Raw genomic sequence first — 23891 nt, forward strand, 5'->3', positions numbered from 1 at the left:
GTCTGTGTGGGCAAAATGTTTCTTCAAGGTGAGGTCCCGAGCCAATTTATTAACGTCCAGTATGGTTTTGTAGATATCAAAGTGGCATATTGGTGAAAAGGATAATCCTTTAGATAAAACTGCAATCTGTGCTTGAAAGAGCATTTTAGAATGCGAGGAATAACGCCCGCCTTTTCTTATGTCTACTTCCCTGCTCGGCGTTTTTTGCTGGCTTGCCAGGGCAGGCGATTCCCTCTGTGATAACATGAGATGTGAACGATTCACTATGGGGTGCGGTATTTGCAGCTGATTCAGAGAATAGTAGTCATGGACCGCTCCATATATGCGTCCCCAAATCTTTTAATGTTAGGAGATTCGGAAACATATCTGGAGATGTCACATGACCCCACCCCCCAGTTTCAAAGTGATTTGCTTTCCCTGTTGCCCTTGGGAGTTAAGAGTAGTTTTATGGATCAAAGACAAGCTGATTTCATATATGTTTTACATCCTATTATTCCAATATTCTACTCTTTACCCAAGATCCACAAGGCAGGCTTCCCTCCATCCATGCGGCCCATTGTTGACAGAATTGGATCCTTCACGGAGCGGCTGTCTGTGTGGGTTGACAGCTTGCTACAACCGCTGGTCCAGACTATTCCGGGTTTCATTTTAGACACCAGAACTGTTCTTCAGTCTGTTTATAAATTTTCTTGGAGGCATGAATATGTCTGGATTACTGCGGATGTTACATCCTTGTATACTGTCATTCCCCACGCCTCAGCCATCTCCTCTTTGTGACGGTTCTTGAACACTTATGCTGATTTCAGCATGGAATTTCAAGATTTCATATGTGATGTCGTCCATTTTCTGTTTAAACATAACGTGTTCATGTTTAACCACCGCTTCTTTCTACAACGCACGAGTGTTTCCATGGGGGCTTAATTCTCGCCCTCCATGGCCAACATCCACATGGCGTTGTGGGAACATTGCTATCTTTTTTCAGACAAGAATGTATGGGCACCCTCATTACAGTGGTATGGTCGTTATATCGACAATTTACCATTCATTTGGTCAGGTGACCATACTGCCATACCACTGTTTGAGGAGTTCCTGAACAAAAACACACTTAATCTGAAATTTACCACCAACTATAAATGTACGTCCATTTCATTTCTGGATTTAACTCTGATGGGCAACGCTATTGATTCTTCCACTATAGCTACATGTACTTACTGCAAAGAGACTGCAGGAAACAGCACTCTTTGCATCTACATGTCATCTTGCTCACGTGTCCGCAATATTCCTAGAGGCTAATTCATACGCCTCAGACGGAACTGTTCCTGTGATGCGCGTTTCCAGGAAGAGTTTAGTCCAGTTGCTGACCGCCTTGTTGCCCATGGATACAGCAATAGCAGTCTGTTACAGGCCGGGGCACAAGTTAAGTTCAAATCACGGGCGGAATTAGTTTTTCCCAAAAACAAGACCAGCAGTCAACTGAACTCAAACAGTAGAGCTCTAGGAACAGGGCTCCAGTTTTTATTACAAATTACAGTGTTGAATACAGCAAAATCTGTCAGATCATTAGAAAACATCTGTCCGTGCTACGCATGGATGGACAGTGGTCTGATGTTCTTCGTTAGTCCCAGTGTCAAATGCATTGCCCACCGAGCCCCCACTTTGGGCCAACGTGTCATTCCTAGTCTGTTTTTGGATGACCTCAAAAAGCAACAGAACTGGCTACGCTTCAAAGGAAATTTTAAATGCGGGCACCGCATCTGCACTTGTTGGAATCACTTGCAAGCGGGCTAAACTGTCACTTCTGCGTCCAACACAATAATTTTTTTTTACTTAAAACAGTACATTAACTGCAATACCAACTTTGTGGTGTACTGTATCACCTGCACAACATGCCGCTTACAATATATAGGATTTACTTCCAATAGCCTTGAAACACGTATTTGCAGGCATATTTCGGACATTCCTCATGTGCTGACAATAAATCTTTCATCAGTCAGTTCACATTATGTGGCTTGTCATGCAGGTGATACAAGTGGTCTCGTTGTGCAAGGGATTGAACGAGTTAAATATCCTAAGCGTGGAGGTGACCACAGGAGAGTTCTCTTAAATAGAGAATCTTATTTAATTTATACCATGAATACCTGTGTACCTATGGGTCTCAACAGCAGGCATGATCTCATCCTGCACTATTGATCCTGATACATTGTTTCTTGAAGTCTTTTTCTTTTAGCACATGTGTGTTTATGTCTCAGAGGTGGAGCTGTTTCTGATTATGTCCACCTGACATGTTAGACCTGTCCCTTATTTAAGTTTCTCACATTGCTTTGTTGTCATGAGTAATGATCTGTATTTTGTGATCTGAAACGCGTAGACCTGATGTACATGTCTGGATTTTAGCACATTTCAATAAAGCATCTACACGTTGTTTGTAAGCTGGATTCCCTCCTTTATTCATACTTGTACCATCGCTGAATTCCTGGCGAATGTCCGTGCTTCCATTGCAACCTGGGACCAGGTGAGCCTCGGCTACTGCCTTTTTTGGATTCACAATTCTTATGTATACATCCACTTTTTTTATACTGTCATGATTGTCCACATACTGTAGGTCATTTTATTATTAAGGATAATAAACCTTGATAATGAAATGACCCACAGTATGTGGACAATGATGACAGCATAATAAAAAGTGGATGTATACATGTACTGCATAGCTGGAGGTGAGGCCCAAAGGATCATATTCTCTGGTTGGACCAGGGATACCCAGTCAAACACTTATTAGAAATCAACGGTTCACTATGAAGATAACTACAGTTGATAGAAAATCAATTTTGAATGAAATGTAAATGCAAATAATTTTGAATGAAAAAATAAATTAAATTTTTTTTAATGCACTACTGAGACCATTTGCCAAAGGCTAAGAGGAACTATTTAGTCAGCAGTCTCCAATCTGTGGATTCTCAGCCGCTGCTCTACTGGACCATATGCCAAAGGCTAAGAAGAGCTATTTAGTCAGTGGTCTACAACCTTTGGCTGCTGCTCTAGTTAGAACATATACCATAGGCTACGAGGAACAATCTAGTCAGTTGCTTCCAGCCTATGACTTCCATCAATTTTTTTTTCTTTTGTTAAATAGTTAGTAGTTAGCTATAATAGCTTATAATGTTATAAAAAATAGATTATAAGTTATAAAATAGCATATAACGCTTAATATATTATTTTGCTATAGCGATAACTTACAGCATTCATTCCTTGTCCATAGAAAGGCACAACAGCATGGGCTGCATCACCCATTATAACACATTTACTGTCCAAGCAAAATGTAGAACATTTAACAGAGATCAAGGCTTGTGGTGGCAACTGGAAGAAATCCGTTTTCAAATTGTCCCTTATACAAAAAGAGGAGAAAATAACATTAGCTGATAAATAATAATAATAATAATAATAATAATAACAACAACAACATATGTAAGTATATATAATACATCTGTATTACATTAGTATATACCCAGCACACGTAGAGGCACTTTCTATTGTATTGTACATTTAGTCGTTAGACTATTGGTTGCCTGCTCTTGACGTGCGCTTATTTATTTAGTGATCTTTATTTTAGTAAAAATTAACTTTTATTTTATTTAGTTTAATAAATGGTGAAAACTGAAAATATGGAAACAAACTGAAGTGGTATATTAAATATACGCCTATAAATACAATCAAGCAAATAATATGAGGATAGGGGATAAAACAAAATAATAATGTCTTTATTAATTGTCTGATTAAAAGAGGATATCACCCGTCAGTATGGTAATCAATACTGACTGTAACAGGTATGTGAAAAAACTGATATCTGCCAGACAGCGCCACCATCTGGGATACCAGAACAGTCTCACAAACTACTAACACATGAGGGGCTCAATACACCACAGGGTTCAAAATGTATGACCCAGGGTGAAAGGTCTCAAGGGGATGTATTGGTATGGGGAATACACCAAACACCACTCCAAACAGTGAGAGCCGGTGTTCTGCCAGATTTCTATAGATTGCCGAAAGTCTATAGCTGGAAGTGACGTGTGCGCTGCGCAAGCGCACAAGTGCACTTCCACAAATCATCCGAATCATCGCCTTAAAGTGACAGTCATCTCAATTAATCTACATGAATTTGTACCCTCGCGGGCTCGCTTCGCTCGCCACGCATCGGGCACGGCCTCGCTGCGCTCGGCATTTTGTAATACTAACTCTGTGCCGCCATTGATAGTAAAGAAGGAAATGGATGGTAAAGAAAGAGACTATCCATCTCTTTCTTTACTATCCGTTTCCTTCTTTACTATCAATGGCGGCATAGAGTTAGTTTTACTAAATGGAGATGACTGTCACTTTAAGAAAGCTATGCCCTTAAGTCTGCGCACGCGCGGTGTGCGAGCTACTCCAGTGGAGGCAGCAGGAATGCTTCGCTGGAGAACGCTTGTGCGCTTGCGCAGCGCACCACGTCACTTCCGCTATAGACTTTCGGCAAACTATAGAAATCTGGCAGAACACCGGTGCGCAGACTCTCACTGCACTGATAATTTGCAGGTGCTGGACTATGGCAGAGCAAACACTGTCACTCCAGGTGGATTAAAGGAGCAGTGGTTGCCCTGACATACCCCTTATTGGTAACAGCTCGTGCTGGACTATGGCAGAGCAAACACTGTCACTCCAGGTGGATTAAAGGAGCAATGGTTGCCCTGTCATACCCCTTATTGGTAACAGCTCAACGCGTTTCCATGCATTGAGAATGCATTTCGTCAGGAGCTATGTGCACCAAATTTATGATAGAGCCCAGAGCCTCAGTTGTATTTTACTGACCGAGGTAATGGACGAACAGACAGTGATAGAAATACCTGCCTAGCGCCGTTTTCCTCTAGTCTGAGGTACAGAGCTTTTACAAACAGTTACTATCCTGCCTGAGCTAGCAACCTCTAGGCTGAGGTGCTGCGTGCTAGTGTGCATATGAATCGGCACTGTGATGGCCGCAAAGCGGCCCACAGAACGCCGAGCTTTACAGGGTGAAACCCCGCCCTGCTAGACACGCCTCCGTCACACAGCCAATCCGGCCAGGAGGCACGGCACAAGGCGAACCAATGGCTGACAGAAGGAGGAACACAGTGGGTCTCAGGGGAAGCGCAAAAAGCGCCACATTAAAGAAACAAGGAATTAACAAGGCGGCTTTAAATACAGTTACCACAGCATGGACACCTTACTATAGATATACAGTGGAGGAGGATCACTACAGGAGATGTATATGAACGAGCAGACGCATAAATTCATGTGTATACCCATCTACATCAGTCATCATACACATGAATCTATTTCTCACAATACATTGCACAATATCCCAAAGAAGCCAGCCTTGTCACTATATAAAGGGGACAAATGAGATCGCATCATTAAGGCCAGATGGTTTGATGGTATTCAAAGAAAAAATCCATCTCGCCTCTTTTTGTAACAATATGCGATCACTATCGCCGCCCCTAGGTGATGGCTTCACAGAGTCACATAGTCTGTACACCAGCCCCCGTCCGCAATCATGGCTACGAAACCCACTTGCAGGTACATTTCCTTGTGGATCCTGTAAATTTTGTGGGTTCATTAAAAAATCTAAAAGCTTTACTAACAGTACTGCGGACAAAACGTTCTTCATTAAGTCTTTCTACAATTGCAAGTCGGTTGGTGTTGTGTACTTAATGACATGTGTATGCAACATCAAATATGTGGGTAAAACCATCAGAGAACTAAGAAGACGGATTGGGGAGCACATTCTGGACATTACCAATCTCAAAGATACGCCGATTGCACGCCATGTTCTTGATCTTCACAGGGGGGATACATCATCGTCAAGTTTCAAGTGATCGACTCTGTGAAGCCATCACCTAGGGGCGGCGATAGTGATTGCATATTGTTACAAAAAGAGGCGAGATGGATTTTTTCTTTGAATACCATCAAACCATCTGGCCTTAATGATGCAATCTCATTTGTCCCCTTTATATAGTGACAAGGCTGGCTTCTTTGGGATATTGTGCAATGTATTGTGAGAAATAGATTCATGTGTATGATGACTGATGTAGATGGGTATACACATGAATTTATGCGTCTGCTCGTTCATATACATCTCCTGTAGTGATCCTCCTCCACTGTATATCTATAGTAAGGTGTCCATGCTGCGGTAACTGTATTTAAAGCCGCCTTGTTAATTCCTTGTTTCTTTAATGTGGCGCTTTTTGCGCTTCCCCTGAGACCCACTGTGTTCCTCCTTCTGTCAGCCATTGGTTCGCCTTGTGCCGTGCCTCCTGGCCGGATTGGCTGTGTGACGGAGGCGTGTCTAGCAGGGCGGGGTTTCACCCTGTAAAGCTCGGCGTTCTGTGGGCCGCTTTGCGGCCATCACAGTGCCGAATCATATGCACACTAGCACGCAGCACCTTAGCCTAGAGGTTGCTAGCTCAGGCAGGATAGTAACTGTTTGTAAAAGCTCCGTACCTCAGACTAGAGGAAAACGGCGCTAGGCAGGTATTTCTATCACTGTCTGTTCGTCCATTACCTCGGTCAGTAAAATACAACTGAGGCTCTGGGCTCTATCATAAGTTTGGTGCACATAGCTCCTGACGAAATGCATTCTCAATGCATGGAAACGCGTTGAGCTGTTACCAATAAGGGGTATGTCAGGGCAACCATTGCTCCTTTAATCCACCTGGAGTGACAGTGTTTGCTCTGCCATAGTCCAGCACCTGCAAATTATCAGTGCAGTGAGAGTCTGCGCGCCGGCTCTCACTGTTTGGAGTGGTGTTTGGTGTATTCCCCATACCAATACATCCCCTTGAGACCTTTCACCCTGGGTCATACATTTTGAACCCTGTGGTGTATTGAGCCCCTCATGTGTTAGTAGTTTGTGAGACTGTTCTGGTATCCCAGATGGTGGCGCTGTCTGGCAGGTATCAGTTTTTTCACATACCTGTTACAGTCAGTATTGATTACCATACTGACGGGTGATATCCTCTTTTAATCAGACAATTAATAAAGACATTATTATTTTGTTTTAGCGCCTATCCTCATATTATTTGCTTGAAAACTGAAAATAGCCTACTTAAATTATAACTTTAAAACTTTCGACAGTGGGCCTTGGCGCTGCTATACTAGATGTATTATTCTATTGGCAGCCGTTTGGCAATGACAACTGTAGCTTTTTCCAGCTGGCTAATTGCCTCTTTGTATGCTGAAATAGATATTAGTGTCCACTATTTTGCAACAATTGTTTATAGCATTGCCAACAGGCTGTTCAATAATGGCACTTATTGGCACTGTATTTTACCATTAGTAATAATGCAAGTGCTGCTTTAGCTGCCTGCTACCTATCCTGTCACCTAGATTCGTTTATTGGCGTTCTAATTACAGCACGATCTCTCGCTGTGCTGCTTACTACTGGCAGCAGTCACTTGCTAAACTGTGAGATTACTACTCTATAGCTAGCAGCCTCATTACAGGTCCACTGTGGTCTAAAATCTTAAACGCTGCCCCCCCCCCCCCGACATGTTTCGCCATGGATATGGCGTCCTCAGGGGATCGGGCAGTCTATGAGGAGAGGAGCGTTACTGGATGTATTTGTAACCTCCCACTAGTGTGACGCGATAAATCTTAAGCAATGATTAGTCTCCTTACTAAGCCCATCACTGTTGTTTCTATCACGATCTATGATAGGCTATTGGTATCGCTTGGCTCTGACATCAGTACTCGCGCGATGTCACTTGATTCTCGCGCATGTCTCCTGACTTAGAGCTTTTGCGGCTCCGATCTGCTGGTTGGTCTGCCTGTACTAGATTCTTCACCGATACTTTGGTAAAGTTAAGATATATAGGGCCAGCTGAGAAGGGTTCTGCGCATGTTTCTATACTTCTTAATTCTCTGCCCATGTCTCTAACTTTAGTGTTTTTACCTATTCCCTTTTTCCTGCTTTTCTTTCTTTTGGCACTTCTCTCAATACTTGAATTAGTTCTCTGCCTCCTTTTGGTTCTTTTATTAGGGATATCATGTGTGATACCTACTTACTGTTGATGTTTATTTAGCATTTTACATGTGCTGGAATCGTCTATCTTAATTACATTTATATATTCCATTCAGGTGTTTTTAATTGTATAGTGATTATTTACATTATTTGCTACACTGATATGTTTCATTAACTTTTATTAGTTCTTTCCCCTGTTTTCCTACAGGTTCGATCGGCAAATCTTGTTATTTTAGAAGGTAATGTACCCATAATTATTTCTATTTTGTCAAGGTGTTATTTATGATTATTTTTATTTTTATTTTTGATTATTATTTCTCATTTATTCTGCAGGCCTGTTAGCAGCGGTGAACCTACCAGTAGGTAATACATTATATAAACTCTTTTATGCCACTCTCTCAGTTGTTTGATTCAAGGAGGTCTGATTTATTATTACATTTAGATTTTACCTTTTTTACTTGTTAGTTTTTATTATAGTAATTTTTACAAAAATTATGCATAAGTGAACCCTTCATTTAGGCCTAGGGGTGAAAGACTTCTAAGTCTATATATCCAGCGGGTTTCTTCCTGGTTTAGTTTTTTATCTATATCACCCTGTCTCGGGCCTGATTTGATTTTAGTTATTCCCCATATTTTCAAACTGTCACTTTTTCCATTGTGTTCTGCTTGTATGTGTCTCGAGAGCGTGTTGTCTGTTTTTAAATTGATATCACTCAGATGTTTTGATATCCTTCTCCGGAGTTCTTGTACAGTCTTCCCTACATAAATTGTAGGGCAGCTGCATTGTATTGCATAAACCACTCCTACTGTTTTACAATTTATGTATTGGGTAATTTTATACTTCTTATGGTCCACCGGATTTTCAAACTCTTTACATGCAAGCATTTTGCTACAGAATTGGCAATCTCCACATGGGTAGGACCCTTTTGTGGTTAGCCATGTGGTTTTACCAATTTGTTGGGAATTCCTCTGAAAATGGCTATGTACTAGTTGTTCTCTAACATTGGTTCCTCTCCTGTATGTAATTGAGGGGTATTTTGTGATAACACTTTTTATGTCTTCATCCAATCTTAGAATGTTCCAATATTTTTTTAGGATATTGTAAACCTCTTGATGTTTAATATCAAATGTGCCTATGCAGCGTACAATTTTGTCACTGCTCGATTTTTTCTTTTTGGTTCTTTAATAGATCATTTCTAGCTTTGTCTTTTGCCTTCCGATACGCTTTATGTAGAACTTTTTTGGGGTAACCACGTTCTAAAAATTTCTGATATAAGATTTTGCTTTCGTGTTCAAATCCCTCCTCTGTGGAGCAGTTCCTTCTTGCTCTGTAATACTGGCCTACCGGAATTCCTCTTTTGAGAGGTATTGGGTGGTAACTGGACCAGTGGAGGAGACTGTTGCTCGACGTGGGCTTTCTGTAGATTTCTGTTTCTATATTTCCATTCTCTGAAAGGCTTAGGGTTACATCCAGAAAATTGAGTTTGTTTTTATTAATTTCACCCGTGAATTTTAAACCAATTGTATTATTATTTAGAATTTTAATAAATTCATGAAATTCTTCTCGTGCACCTTCCGACAGTATTATAACGTCGTCTATATAACGACCCCAATATGTGATATGTTTAATGTACTGACTGCGCACTTCAGTGAACACAATTCGATCCTCCCACCACCCTAAAAAAAGATTTGCTAAATTTGGTGCGCATTTCGTGCCGGTGATCTGTAAATAATAATCGTTATCAAAAACAAAATAATTATGAGTGAGTAAAAAAATTTAAAGTGACAGAACAAACTCATTATGATCTTTATACTGGGTGCCTTTTGTATCTAGATAATACTTCACTGCCTCTATGCCTTTAGAGTGCGGTATGCTCGTATATAGCGCTTCGACGTCTAAGCTTGCTAATGAGGTTCCCTGTTCTACATGTATGTTATTCAATTTGATCAAAACGTCTTTAGTGTCTCTCAGGTATGATGTTAGACTGGGGACAAATGGGGATATCACCTCATCAACATAGCCACTAATTCCTTCACACAAGCTCTCGTTCCCAGATACTATAGGTCTCCCAGGAATTGGTTGTCGTTTTTTGTGTATCTTGGGAATGGCGTAGAATGTTGCAAGTACTGGATTCGGCTTGTACAGAACTTTGAACTCTTCTTTGGTAATTAAGTTCTTTTCTTTTGCTTGCTGTAATATGCTCTTAAGTTCTTGTACAAATTTAGTGGTAGGATTATTCTGTAGTTTTTGATAAGTGTTGGCGTCTTTTAGTAGATCCATAACCATTCTTTTGTACTCTAGTTTCTCCATTATTACTATGTTGCCCCCTTTGTCTGACGGTTTGATTTCCAGATTTTTATTTTCTATCAGCTCTTGTAGGGCTTTCTTTTCTTTATTACTAAGATTACAGCCTACCTGTGACTTTTTTCCTCTGATTGTTTGTAGTTCTAGGGTCACTAGATCTACAAATGTCTGGATATTATTATATTTTGTGAAGGGTGGTGTAAATTTGGACTGGGGGGTCATAGTGGAGAATGGTGGTTTGGGTGCTGGAATTTGTCCCAGGTGTTCTTGCTGCAAATCCTCCAATATTTGGACTGCTTCACGTTCACATCTATTCATTTCTTGGGTATCTTTATCTTTATTTTTGAACTCTTTGTGCAGTGCCAATTTCCTTGCAAAAAGGTTTATATCTTTTACTCATGTGAAGCAGTCAAAATATGGTGCTGGTGTAAACGAAAGACCTTTTTGTATTTCATGTTCCGAATCTAGAATGATGTTTGTTAGATTAATAATTTGCATCTCATTTGTTTTTGAAGGAAGTGCTACGTCTTTGGCTGATATCCCCACTTGTCCCGGTCCTTCGACTGTGTTCCTGGCACTAAAAAAGACGAGGATGCTGAAGACGAAGATGGTAAGTATGGGCCTGTATTTGATATTCCTATGGGGGCTTGTGTTGCGACAAATGGAAAGGATGGAGCTGAGGAGAACAGAGATGGGACAGTTTTGTTTGCTCTGTCTGTACTTGGAGCTGGTCCTCTCTCCATATGCTGTACAGTTTGTCCTCCAGATTTGTTTTGTTGATTGCCTGCCCATTTTGGTGCACTATTGTGATTGTATCTCTTTTAATACTATCCAAATTTGTTTTTGGCTTTCCTCTTAACACCTGATTTTGAGGTGTTAGGCCCCGAGTCGGATTCAGAAACTTCGGATTCCGAAATATCTGTATAGTGGATGGGTTTGCGGTAATTAAATTTTCCGCTTCGATAGCTGTTCTTTTTATTGTATATATTACCAGATTCAAAATCTTTTCTGTCTATATTATATTTGCGATGCTTTCTCTCTTTAATCTCCCCTTGTAGGCTTTCTATATTTTTTTGTAAATTAATCTCCAGCTGGGTGTACTCAGGATGGGTCTGGAATATCTTGATGTCTCCTACTTCTTTTTCTAGTTGTTGGGAAATTTTTAGCATTTGTTGCTTTTCATACTCTAACAAGTAGGCATGCATATGCAAAGAGTTTTCTGTTAATAGAGTTTCCCACCCTTTTATGAAATCAGGGTCTTCTTGGTGCGAATTGGGCGTGATGTTAATACGTATCCCTCTATACACAATCTTCTGTTGTATATAGGTGTCTAGACTCCTAACTTCCCAGATTGACCGCACATAGCTTTTATAGGTTTTATTGAGTTCTTTAAAGGCTTGGTTTATATCCAGAATATTTATTGGTAAATTTTCTGTAGAGAACACTTGATTTGCCTCTGCTAGTGATATTTGTGTTGAGGGATGGCTAGATAAAAAACCAGCCATTTTACACTTAATTTATTGCATCTATCAAGTTTGTATTCTTTTTGTGAAAGGGTATAGTTTATTAGGGTTTTCCCTTATATTTGAGATCTGTATTATATTAGTATATACCCAGCACACGTAGAGGCACTTTGTATTGTATTTTACATTTAGTCGTTAGACTATTGGTTGCCTGCTCTTGACGTGCGCCTATTTATTTAGTGATCTTTATTTTAGTAAAAATTTACTTTTATTTTATTTAGTTTAATAAATGTGGAAAACTGAAAATAGCCTACTTAAATTATAACTTTAAAACTTTCAACAGTGGGCCTTGGCGCTGCTATATTAGATGTATTATTCTATTGGCAGCCGTTTGGCAATGACAACTGTAGCTTTTTCCAGCTGGCTAATTGCCTCTTTGTATGCTGAAATAGATATTAGTGTCCACTATTTTGCAACAATTGTTTATAGCATTGCCAACAGGCTGTTCAATAATGGCACTTAATGGCACTGTATTTTACCATTAGTAATAATGCAAGTGCTGCTTTAGCTGCCTGCTACCTATCCTGTCACCTAGATTCGTTTATTGGCGTTCTAATTACAGCACGATCTCTCGCTGTGCTGCTTACTACTGGCAGCAGTCACTTGCTAAACTGTGAGATTACTACTCTATAGCTAGCAGCCTCATTACAGGTCCACTGTGGTCTAATCATTGCTTAAGAATTATCGCGTCACACTAGTGCGAGGTTACAAATACATCCGGTAACGCCACTCTCCTCATAGACTGCCCGATCCCCTGAGGACGCCATATCCATGGCGAAACATGTTGGGGGGCAGCGTTTAAGATTTTAGACCACAGTGGACCTGTAATGAGGTAGCACAGCGAGAGATCGTGCTGTAATTAGAACGCCAATAAACGAATCTAGGTGACAGGATAGGTAGCAGGCAGCTAAAGCAGCACTTGCATTATTACTAATGGTAAAATACAGTGCCAATAAGTGCCATTATTGAACAGCCTGTTGGCAATGCTATAAACAATTGTTGCAAAATAGTGGACACTAATATCTATTTCAGCATACAAAGAGGCAATTAGCCAGCTGGAAAAAGCTACAGTTGTCATTGCCAAACGGCTGCCAATAGAATAATACATCTAGTATAGCAGCGCCAAGGCCCACTGTCGAAAGTTTTAAAGTTGCAATTTAAGTAGGCTATTTTCAGTTTTCACCATTTATTAAACTAAATAAAATAAAAGTTAATTTTTACTAAAATAAAGATCACTAAATAAATAAGCGCACGTCAAGAGCAGGCAACCAATAGTCTAAATGTAAAATACTATATATAATACATGTCACAACAAGTGTGTAATAAAGTGTCATTTGTAGAAAACTGGATAAACTTACACTCGGCAGTATAAGCATGTGCCAAATGTGTCACAACATAACATTTTGCATGGCTGTATAGTATTAAAGAGGACCTGTCAACCACAAAATGCAGTTTAATCTGCAGGCTGCAAGTTTTGGAGCAGAAGCTGAGCAGATTGATGTATACGCTCCTTAAAATTGCCAGTAAATATATGTCAGGAGGGGGTTAATGAATAATGTTCATGGGGGTGGGGAGAAACTCAATGGATTCAATCCCCCTTTTCTATCAGACACACAGGCACTCAAAGTTACGTGTGTGTCTGTCTGCTAGAAAATGGGAATTGGCTTTATTCCCCCCCATGAACATTAACTCTTTCCTGAATCAATACTGCACAGCGATCAAGTGGTTGCAAATCTGCACTTGCTTGATCAGAGGCAGGTGCCTAGCCTGGCAGTCAGTTGACAGCTGGTACCTGGGGCCCCTGCTGTACCCACGGACATAATGATGGCAGTGTTACAGCAGGGGCCCAGGACATGGCTGTCATCAGTAACTGCCTGTCAGAGTAGACACCTGCCTCTGATCAAGCGAGTGCAGCTTTGTAACCGCTTGCTCAGTGTGCACTCCACTGTGTATAGCATGAGTCAGGAAGGGGCAGGGGTGTTGCTAGGCCTGGGCCCCTGATGTAATGTTTTGTCCCAGGCTCCGAATGTTCTGCCTGACAGCTAGATACAACTGTACTGCCATCCTTAGGTCGGCAATACAATTGAATCTAATGCAGTGGAAGATCTGAAGGATCAGTGGTGACATCACAGGTCATCTGACAAGTAAAACAGGCAGTAGTTAAAAAGGACCTGCCATGATGTCACCATCATGTGACCAGTGCAGGGGAGGATGGCAGTGAAGAGGAGAAGTCTTGGGGAAAGAAGCTGTAGCAATGTCTGCTACAGAAGGTGAGGTTAGTGAAGGGAGAGGCAGAGCAATGCTGGGAGTTGTGGTTATTTAACTGGGACTGTATGTTAGGGTTGAAGGGAGGGATGTTATTTACATGGAACTGTGTTGTAGGTGGCTAGGGAGGGGGTCATTTTATTTACATGGGACTGTATGTTGATGGTGGCTGTAGGAGGAAGTGATGTTATTTACATGGGACTGTATTAGTGATGATCGATGATCTGGTCGAACACATTGGGATGCTCGTGTGCTCTATCGAGCACCCGAATATAATAGAAATCATTGGGAGAACCCGAGCATTAAACCAGGCACCTGGTTCATAGGAAAAGATCAGAAATTGATGGAAACACCACTGAACTGGTTCGGGAACAGCATGGGGAGGATGTCTGGATGCATATTAGACTCCCAGGTTGTTGCTGGGAACCATGTCGTCCGAGTAGTACACCACTTTTACAGACTGACAATAATACGCACAAAACAAAAAAAAAATAGCAATTTTAGAGGAAAAATTGCTAAGAAACACTCTTTCCTGTATATTTACTTGTATATAAAGTGCAAGTGCTGCCAAAAATGACAAGGAAGAGGTACTCCGATATAACCTGTATATCACATATTGGAGGGCCTCATTCACATTGTGGTACAATATTTCTGTTAGTGGCACTCCTACACTCATAAAGCCTATGCACTAAGTGAAAGGGCTGCCAAAAATTAAAAAGGAACCGACACTCCAAAACCCCCTTTGTTACACATAAAGGAGGGCATCATACACACCCTTGAAAAATTATGATTGATGGCCTGCTGGTGACCCTCAAAAACATTTGGAGCAAGGGCCTGCTGATCTGACCATCTAAAACATTACGAGCGAGGGCCTGCTGCCGCATTGGTGACTCTAGATTACCTCTGGGCGATTGCACATCCCCGTGATGGTGACGATCCATTCGGATGTCTGCTCTATCAACTTTCGATGTTCTTTTCTGCACCTACCATGGTGATCACGGGTAACGGGCAATCAGGGTTCGATGCCGGAGAGGGAGCCTGAGAAATGGCTACCACATCCAAGGGAGTTCAATGGGTGAAATCTGATTGGCTGTTGTTGCCTTGCCCCCTTTTTTTCCTAATTGTGAACCCCCCAGAGAGGGTGGGTCAAGTTATTAAAGCACAAGCAACCAACGAAGACATCAGGTGTGCGGCAATTACCCATTCCCGACTCAGGGAGGTAGTGACGATAAATAGCAATACAGCACTCATAAGTGGCCTTGTTATTGGAATGAGTACACTTTCCGTTAACAAGGGTCTATTGGAGGGCAAGTCTGATTCCAGCAGCCAACTTGCTCACGGCCTCCACAATGTTCACTGAGTGTGCCATCATGATGAGGATTGTGTTGACCTGACTTTGGCTACTGAGACTAGACTTGTAGGTGAGGGCCTGCTGCCGCTTTGTTGACTCTAGATAACTTCTAGGTGATTGCACGTCCCTGTGACGGCAACAATCCATTTGGATGTCTGCCCTATCAACTTTGGAGCAACACTTTTCAACAAGAACCTTCTGGTTTAGCACTGTTTTCCTTGTCCTCTCCACCAGAGGTATGAGAAGTTCTTTGTAGTCGAAAAGGGTGAACAACCAGTAATCCGTGTTGTCTAAAATGCATATAATGCGCAGATCGTGGGAAAGGCAGCCTGACATGAAGTCAGCCATGCGTGCCAGAGTACCAACAGGCAAGATTTTGAGCTGACCCTGTAAAAGATTGTAGGTGAGGGCTTGCAGGCGAGCTGACCCTGTAAAACATTATATGCGAGGGACTGTTATTGAGATGACCCTGTAAAGGATTTTAAGTGAGGGCCCGCAGGTGACCTGACCCTGTAAAACATTATATGCAAAGGCCTGCAGGTGAGCTGACACTATAAAACATAATATGCGAGGGGCTTCCAGTGAGCTGACACTGTAAATCATTATATGCAAGGGCCTGCAGTGGAGCTGACCCTGTAATACATTATATATGAGGGCCTGCAGTTGAGCTGACCCTGTAAAACATTATATGCTGAGGGCCTGCAGTTGAGCTGACCCTGTAAAACATTATATGCGAGGGCCTGCAGTTGAGCTGACCCTCTAAAACATTATATGCAAGGGCCTGCAGGTGGACCCTGTAAAAAATTATATGCAAGGGCATAATAAGCATGTTGATATGATGGGCAGCACGATGGCTGAGTGGTTAGCACTGGTCCCTTGCAGCACTGGGGTCCTAGGTTCAAATTTGACCAAGGGCAACATCTGCATGGAGTTTGTATGTTCTCTCCGTGTTTGAGTGGGTTTCCTCCGGGTACTCCGGTTTCCTCCCACACTCCAAAGACATACTGATAAGGACCTTAGATTGTGAGTCCCATTGGGGACAGTTGTATGCTAATGTCTGTAAAGCGCTGCTGAATATAGCAGCGCTATATAAGTGCATTCAATTTTAAAAAAAATTATGGAAGAGGAGGATGAGAAAAAAAAGGTTTAACCATATACCCTTTTTTGTGGTGGAAGGGGTGCATAGGAATACAGTGTATTGCGTACATTTAACGTTTAAAGTGCCTATGTTCATCCACTTTCCTCTGGTGGAGTCAAGAAGTCTGGGGCAATCCAGGCCTTGTTAATTTTTATAAGCATAAGCATCAACCTGTCAGCATTTTCAGTTGACAGGCGGATACGCTTATCTGTTATAATGCCACCAGCAGCACTAAATTCCCGCTCAGACACAACGCTGGCGGCAGGGCAGGACAGCACCTCCAAGCGTAAAGCGCTAGTTCGTGCCACGTGTCCAGCTTGGATACTCAGTAGTTGTGAGGCACTGAAGGATCACTGAGGACGCTGACATGGTGTGCTCCGTACTCCTTCACCATCTTCCAAAACTTTTCCCTCCTTGTGACAGTAGGCCGCGAATAAGGGTGAGGGTGCTGGCAGGGTGTCATGAAACAGTCCCAGCCCTTGGAGAGTGTTGCCCTGACTCTATTAGAAATGCTGTGTGTTCACCTTGTCTCCCCTCCTCGGTTGTCCAAAGAAGTACGGACACTGCCGCTAGCGTTGTCAGATGGAAATTTTTGGAGCAATTTTTCAACAAGGACCTTCTGATATTGCACCGTTTTGCTCAGCCTCTCCATCTGAGGAATGAGAGATGAGAAGTTATCTTTGTAGCGGGGGTCAAGAAAGTGTACACCCAGTAATCCATGTTGTCTAAAATGCGTATAACGAGCAGGTCGCGGGAAAAGCAGCCTCACATGTAGTCAGCCATGTGTGCCATAGTCCCAACAGGACTGTCGTCATCAGGAGGATCACTCTCAATCTCCTCATCCTCTTTTGCCCACCCACGCTGAACAGATGGAATTAAATTTCCATGGTTTCTACTTTCTGTAGCGGAGGCAACCGTCTCCTCCTCCTCTTCATCATCCAATTTGCGCTGAGAAGACGGACGGAGGGTGGTCTGGCTATCACCTTGTGTAATGTCTTCTTCCCCCTTTCCACCTTTTCCACATGTGAGCAGCAAGCATTTGAGTGGACACAGAAGTGGGATGGTTACGCTGATAATAGAGTTAGACGCTCACCATCTGTGTTGATTCCTCAAAGTTTCTTAAACGTCACAGAGGTTCAGACATCAATGCCCACCCCTTGCTTCTGATTAGCAGAAGCTGACTGTAAAGGTGACGACCATTTTGCAGCTGGTATTCCACTACTGCCCTCTGCTGCTCAGAAAGCCTTGCCAACATGTGGAACGTGGAGTTCCAGCGTGTGCTTGCATCGCACAACAGCCGGTAAGCTGGCAAGTTAAAGCACTGGTGCAGCGTTGACAGCCCGACGAAAGCAGTTGAGGACTTGCGGAAATGTGCACACACGGGGCTCACCTTCACCAGTAGCTCAGGCAAATTGGGTTAGGTTTTGAGAAACCGCGGAACCACTATGTTTAAGACGTGGGCTAGGCATGGGATGTGTGTGAGCTTGCTGAGCTCTAAAGTCACCACCAAGTTACGGCTATTATCACACACAACCATGCCTGGTTGTAGGTTGAGTGGCGAGAGCCACAGCTCAGTCTGGTCTCTTATCCCCTGCACCAGCTCTGTGGAGGTGTGCTGTTTACCCCCTAAGCATATCAGCTTCAGCACGGCCTTTTAACGCTTCCCACTGCAGTGCTACACTGCTTCCAGCTACCGGCTGATGGCTGACGGGTGCTGCAAGAAGATAATTCTGAGGTGGAAGTGGAGGCGAAAGAGGAGAAGTGGGGGTTGGAGCAACTACCGCAATGTAGGTGCTGGCTGACACCCTGATGGAATTAGGGACCGCAATCCTCGGCGTCGGTAGAACTTGAGCCATCCCAGGGTAAGACTCGCTCCTGGCCTCCACAATGTTCACCCAGTTTGCTGTCAGGGAATTGTATCGTCCTTGGTCAAATGCACTTGTAAATGTGTCCGTGGTTAAGTGGACCTTCCCAGTAACTGCGCTGGTCAGGCCACGTGTGACGTTTCGGGACACATGTTGGTGTAAGGCTAGCACGGCACACCTTGAAAAATAGTGGTCGCTGGGGACAGAGTACTGCGGGATGGCCGCCGACATCAGGCTGTAGAAGGCCTCAGTGTCCACAAGCCTAAATGGCAACATTTACAAGGCCAGTAATTTTGAAAGGTGCGCATTTAGTGCTATGACCTGTGGTTGGGTGGCTGGGTATTTCCGCTTGCATTCAGACGCCTGGGGTAATGACATTTGGATGCTGCGCTGGGGCAGGGAAGTGAATGTGGTCGCTGATGGTGCTTGCGAAGGTCCATGTGTCCATGCCCCTTCGACAGGTGATTGGCCAGCACGTACCATAGGGGATGAGGAGGCAGTGGTGTGGCTCGCAGACACAGATTGTGGACCCAGGCATTCGTCCCACTTATTATTGTGCTTGGATGCAATGTGGCGGATCATGCTGGTGGTGGTGCGGTTGCTAGTGTTTATGTCCTGGCTCATTTTGGCGTTGCACGGGTTGCAAACTACTATTCTTTTGTTGTCCACACTTTCCTCCAAAAAGCTCCATACTGCGGAACACCTACCCCTTGGCAAGGGAGATTTATGCAAGGGGGTGCTCCATGGTACAGTTGTGGGCCTCTTTGGTGTGGCCCGCCTTCTCCCTTTTGCCACCCCACTGCCTCTTCCAGCCTGTTGCTGTGCTGCAGATCCTTCCCCCTCTGTACTGCTGTCCTTGCTCGGCTTTCCACCTCCCAGAATTCACAGTTCACAGCATATGGAAAAAGTATGCAAAAAGTATGGAAAAAAGGAAAATAGATTTCACTTATATTTTTCCTTTCTCTGGCCCTGACACACAGAAGGTATTAGACAGATGTCTCTAGTCACTGCAGACACCCTCTATAGAATTTTTTTTGAAAATGATGATTACACTTACCGGTAATCTGATTTTCCTGACCCCACGACAGCACCTTAGAGAGATGGCTCCGCCCCAGGACAGGAAACCTGTAGCATAAAAAGGTGGAGCCGCTCTCCCACCTCAGTGAGTTTCCAGAGCATGAGAGGGACTCCCCCTTACGTTAGTTTAACTTTTACATACTGTATATATATATATATATAGATATATATATATTTATTTTTTTTTTTTTTGCAACACCCGTGAACACACAGACTTACACCAATAGGGAGGGAATAAAGAGGTGCTGTCGTGGGGTCAGGAAAATCCGATTACCGGTAAGTGTAATCATCATTTTTCCCCTCCCCCACGACAGCACCGTAGAGAGATTTCAGAGATCATCCTCAGGGTGGGTGACAGAACTCAAGACCTTAGTGCCAAAGAGAAGGTCAGAAATACAGGTCCTTCTAAAAAAAATTGCATATTCTGATAAAGTTCATTATTTTCTGTAATGTACTGATAAACATTAGACTTTCATATATTTTAGATTCATTACACACCAACTGAAGTAGTTCAAGCCTTTTATTGTTTTAATATTGATGATTTTGGCATACAGCTCATGAAAACCCAAAATTCCTATCTAAAAAAATTAGCATATCATGAAAAGGTTCTCTAAATGAGCTATTAACCTAATCATCTGAATCAACTAATTAACTCTAAACACCTGCAAAAGATTCCTGAGGCTTTTAAAAACTCCCAGCCTGGTTCATTACTCAAAACCGCAATCATGGGTAAGACTGCCGACCTGACTGCTGTCCAGAAGGCCATCATTGACACCCTCAAGCAAGAGGGTAAGACACAGAAAGAAATTTCTGAACGAATAGGCTGTTCCCAGAGTGCTGTATCAAGGCACCTCAGTGGGAAGTCTGTGGGAAGGAAAAAGTGTGGCAGAAAACGCTGCACAACGTGAAGAGGTGACCGGACCCTGAGGAAGATTGTGGAGAAGGACCGATTCCAGACCTTGGGGGACCTGCGGAAGCAGTGGACTGAGTCTGGAGTAGAAACATCCAGAGCCACCGTGTACAGGCGTGTGCAGGAAATGGGCTACAGGTGCCGCATTCCCCAGGTCAAGCCACTTTTGAACCAGAAACAGTGGCAGAAGCGCCTGACCTGGGCTACAGAGAAGCAGCATTGGACTGTTGCATGTCATTCGGAAATCAAGGTGCCAGAGTCTGGAGGAAGACTGGGGAGAGGGAAATGCCAAAATGCCTGAAATCCAGTGTCAAGTACCCACAGTCAGTGATGGTCTGGGGTGCCATGTCAGCTGCTGGTGTTGGTCCACTGTGTTTTATCAAGGGCAAGGTCAATGCAGCTAGCTATCAGAAGATTTTGGAGCACTTCATGCTTCCATCTGCTGAAAAGCTTTATGGAGATGAAGATTTAATTTTTCAGCACAACCTGGCACCTGCTCACAGTGCCAAAACCACTGGTAAATGGTTTACTGACCATGGTATTACTGTGCTCAATTGGCCTGCCAACTCTCCTGACCTGAACCCCATAGAGAATCCGTGGGATATTGGGAAGAGAAAGTTGAGAGACGCAAGACCCAACACTCTGGATGAGCTTAAGGCCGCTATGGAAGCATCCTGGGCCTCCATAACACCTCAGCAGTGCCACAGGCTGATTGCCTCCATGCCACGCCGCATTGAAGCAGTCATTTCTGCAAAAGGATTCCCGACCAAGTATTGAGTGCATAACTGAACATAATTATTTGAAGGTTGACTTTTTTTGTATTAAAAACACTATTCTTTTATTGGTCGGATGAAATATGCTAATTTTTTTAGATAGGAAATTTGGGTTTTCATGAGCTGTATGCCAAAATCATCAATATTAAAACAATAAAAGGCTTGAACTACTTCAGTTGGTGTGTAATGAATCTAAAATATATGAAAGTCTAATGTTTATCAGTACATTACAGAAAATAATGAACTTTATCACAATATGCTAATTTTTTTAGAAGGACCTGTAGAGTCAAGCTGAAGCCTATAGTGCTTATAAAAGGTGGACGGAGAAGACCAGGTGGCCGCCCGACAGATCTGTTCAATAGATACGCTGGCCCTCTCTGCCCAAGAAGTGGACACCGCCCTCGTGGAGTGAGCCCTCACAGAAATAGGGGGAGACACACCGGATACTGAATACACCAAGGATATAGCTTCTCTGATCCACCGGGCAATAGAAGCCTTAGAGGCAGTATTACCTTTTCTAGCCCCACCGAACAGAACAAATAAGGCAGAGGACTTCCTCCAGTCTTTAGTCACCTCCAGGTACTGCAAAATACACCTCCTGACATCCAGAGAATGCAGCTCCTTCTCTCTGTCATCTTTTGGTTCTGAAAAGAAAGCTGGGAGAACTACCTTCTGAGCCCTATTAATCCTAGAAGGAACCTTCGGCATAAAACCAGGATCTGGTCTGAGAACCACTCTGTCCTCTCTGATGGACATAAAAGGGGGGTTAATAGAGAGGGCCTGAATCTCCCCAACCCTTCTGGCTGATGTTAAGGCTACCAGCAAAACTAGCTTAAGGGAAAGTACTTTAACCGAGCAAGAGGCTAAAGGCTCAAAGGGATGTCTGGTAAGGGTGTTAAGCACTAAGTTAAGGTCCCAGGGAGGAAATCTAGGGCCTGCTACTGGCGTAATCCTATCCACTGCCTTAAAAAACCTAAGGGAAAAGGCATAGCCTAGCGGAAAATCCCATCTCTGGAGGAAGGCGTCCACCCCAGATGGGCACTCCTCTGGACTGAGGGAGAAAAAATTCTGTACCTTTCTGTTTTCTCTTGTGGCGAACATGTCTACTGAAGGCAAACCCTATAATCTTACTTTCTGGGAGAAAATTTCTGGATTCAGAGACCACTTTCACTGACGTAATCTGTGGCGACTCAGGAAGTCCGCTCGAGAATTCTCGACCCCTCTGATATGAATGGCCGAGAGATGAAGCACTCTCCCTTCTATCTCCTCGAAAATCCATCTTGTCTCCTTCAGTAAAGAATCTGACCTGGTCCCTCCCTGACGATTGAGATATGAGACCACTGTCCGATTGTCGGACATCACTCTCACATGCCTGTTCTGGATCATAGGAAGAACTGCTCTCAAGGCCAGCAAAACCGCCCTCAGCTCCTTTCGATTTGACGAAAACCCTGGGACCACTCTCCCTGAAAGATCTGATCCTCCACGTGAGCCCCCCAACCCCAGGGGCTGGCGTCCGTAGTAACAACCACCGATTCCGGAAAGGACCAGGGAAGTCCCTGGTTCAGATTTTTCACCTCCTTCCACCAATCTAGAGATGAAAGTCACTTCTGATAAGCTTATCACTGACTCCAGGGATGCCCCTGCCCGTCTTGTGGCAGTCAAGATCTCTCCCTGTAACTGGCAGGAATGTAGTTGAGCCCACTGGACTGCTGGCATGCAGGAAGTTAGAACTCCTAACAGGGACATAGCTTTTCTTATGGACAAGGTCTGTTCTAACTGAACCCTCTGAACTACTCCCTGAACCCCGGCTACCTTCTCCTCTGTGAGGAAAGTTCTTTCCAGCCTGGAATTTAAAACCAGACCCAGAAAAACCTGGCTCGTTGACGGCTCCAACCTGGACTTTTGGATATTCAACAGCCAGCCCAAAGACTGAAGAACCTCCATAACCCGATCCAGAGTTCTGGTACACTCTTCCCGAGACTGGGCCACCACCAGAAAGTCGTCCAGGTAAGGTAAAAACGTGATGTTCTCACTTCTGATGAAGGAAGCCATCTCCGCCACTACCTTTTTTAAAGATCCGAGGTGGAGAGGCCAAAGGGAAGAGCCTGAAACTGATAGTGAAGAAGTCCCACCTCGGTTCTCACCACCACCACCCGGAGGAATCTCTGGTGATCTGGATGAATCGGAATATGATGGTAAGTAGAGTTGAGCGGACACCTGGATGTTCGGGTTCGAGAAGTTCGGCCGAACTTCCCGAAAATGTTCGGGTTCGGGATCCGAACCCGATCCGAACTTCGTCCCGAACCCGAACCCCATTGAAGTCAATGGGGACCCGAACTTTTCGGCACTAAAAAGGCTGTAAAACAACCCAGGAAAGGGCTAGAGGGCTGCAAAAGGAAGCAACACGTAGGTAAATCCCCTGCAAACAAATTTGGATAGGGAAATGAATAAAAATAAAAATTAAATAAATAAAAATTAACCAAAATCAATTGGACAGAGGTCCCATAGCAGAGAATCTGGCTTCACGTCACCCACCACTGGAACAGTCCATTCTCAGATATTTAGGCCCCGGCACCCAGGCAGAGGAGAGAGGTCCCGTAACAGAGAATCTGGCTTCATGTCAGCAGAGAATCAGTCTGCATCTCATAGCAGAAAATC

General features: G+C 43.4%; 1 protein-coding gene across 1 annotated transcript in view; it reads right to left on the minus strand.

Annotated features, from left to right (window-relative positions):
• KMO (kynurenine 3-monooxygenase) overlaps positions 1-23891 on the minus strand; it is an 866528-nt gene that overhangs the window by 418650 nt on the left and 423987 nt on the right. The window contains exon 10 of the mRNA XM_044291809.1: positions 3235-3382. Coding sequence (XP_044147744.1) covers positions 3235-3382 — 148 coding nt within the window. The remainder of the gene's footprint in view (positions 1-3234; positions 3383-23891) is intronic.

The sequence above is a fragment of the Bufo gargarizans genome, chromosome 4 (assembly GCF_014858855.1).
Source record: "Bufo gargarizans isolate SCDJY-AF-19 chromosome 4, ASM1485885v1, whole genome shotgun sequence".
NCBI classification, from domain to species: Eukaryota; Metazoa; Chordata; class Amphibia; order Anura; family Bufonidae; genus Bufo; species Bufo gargarizans.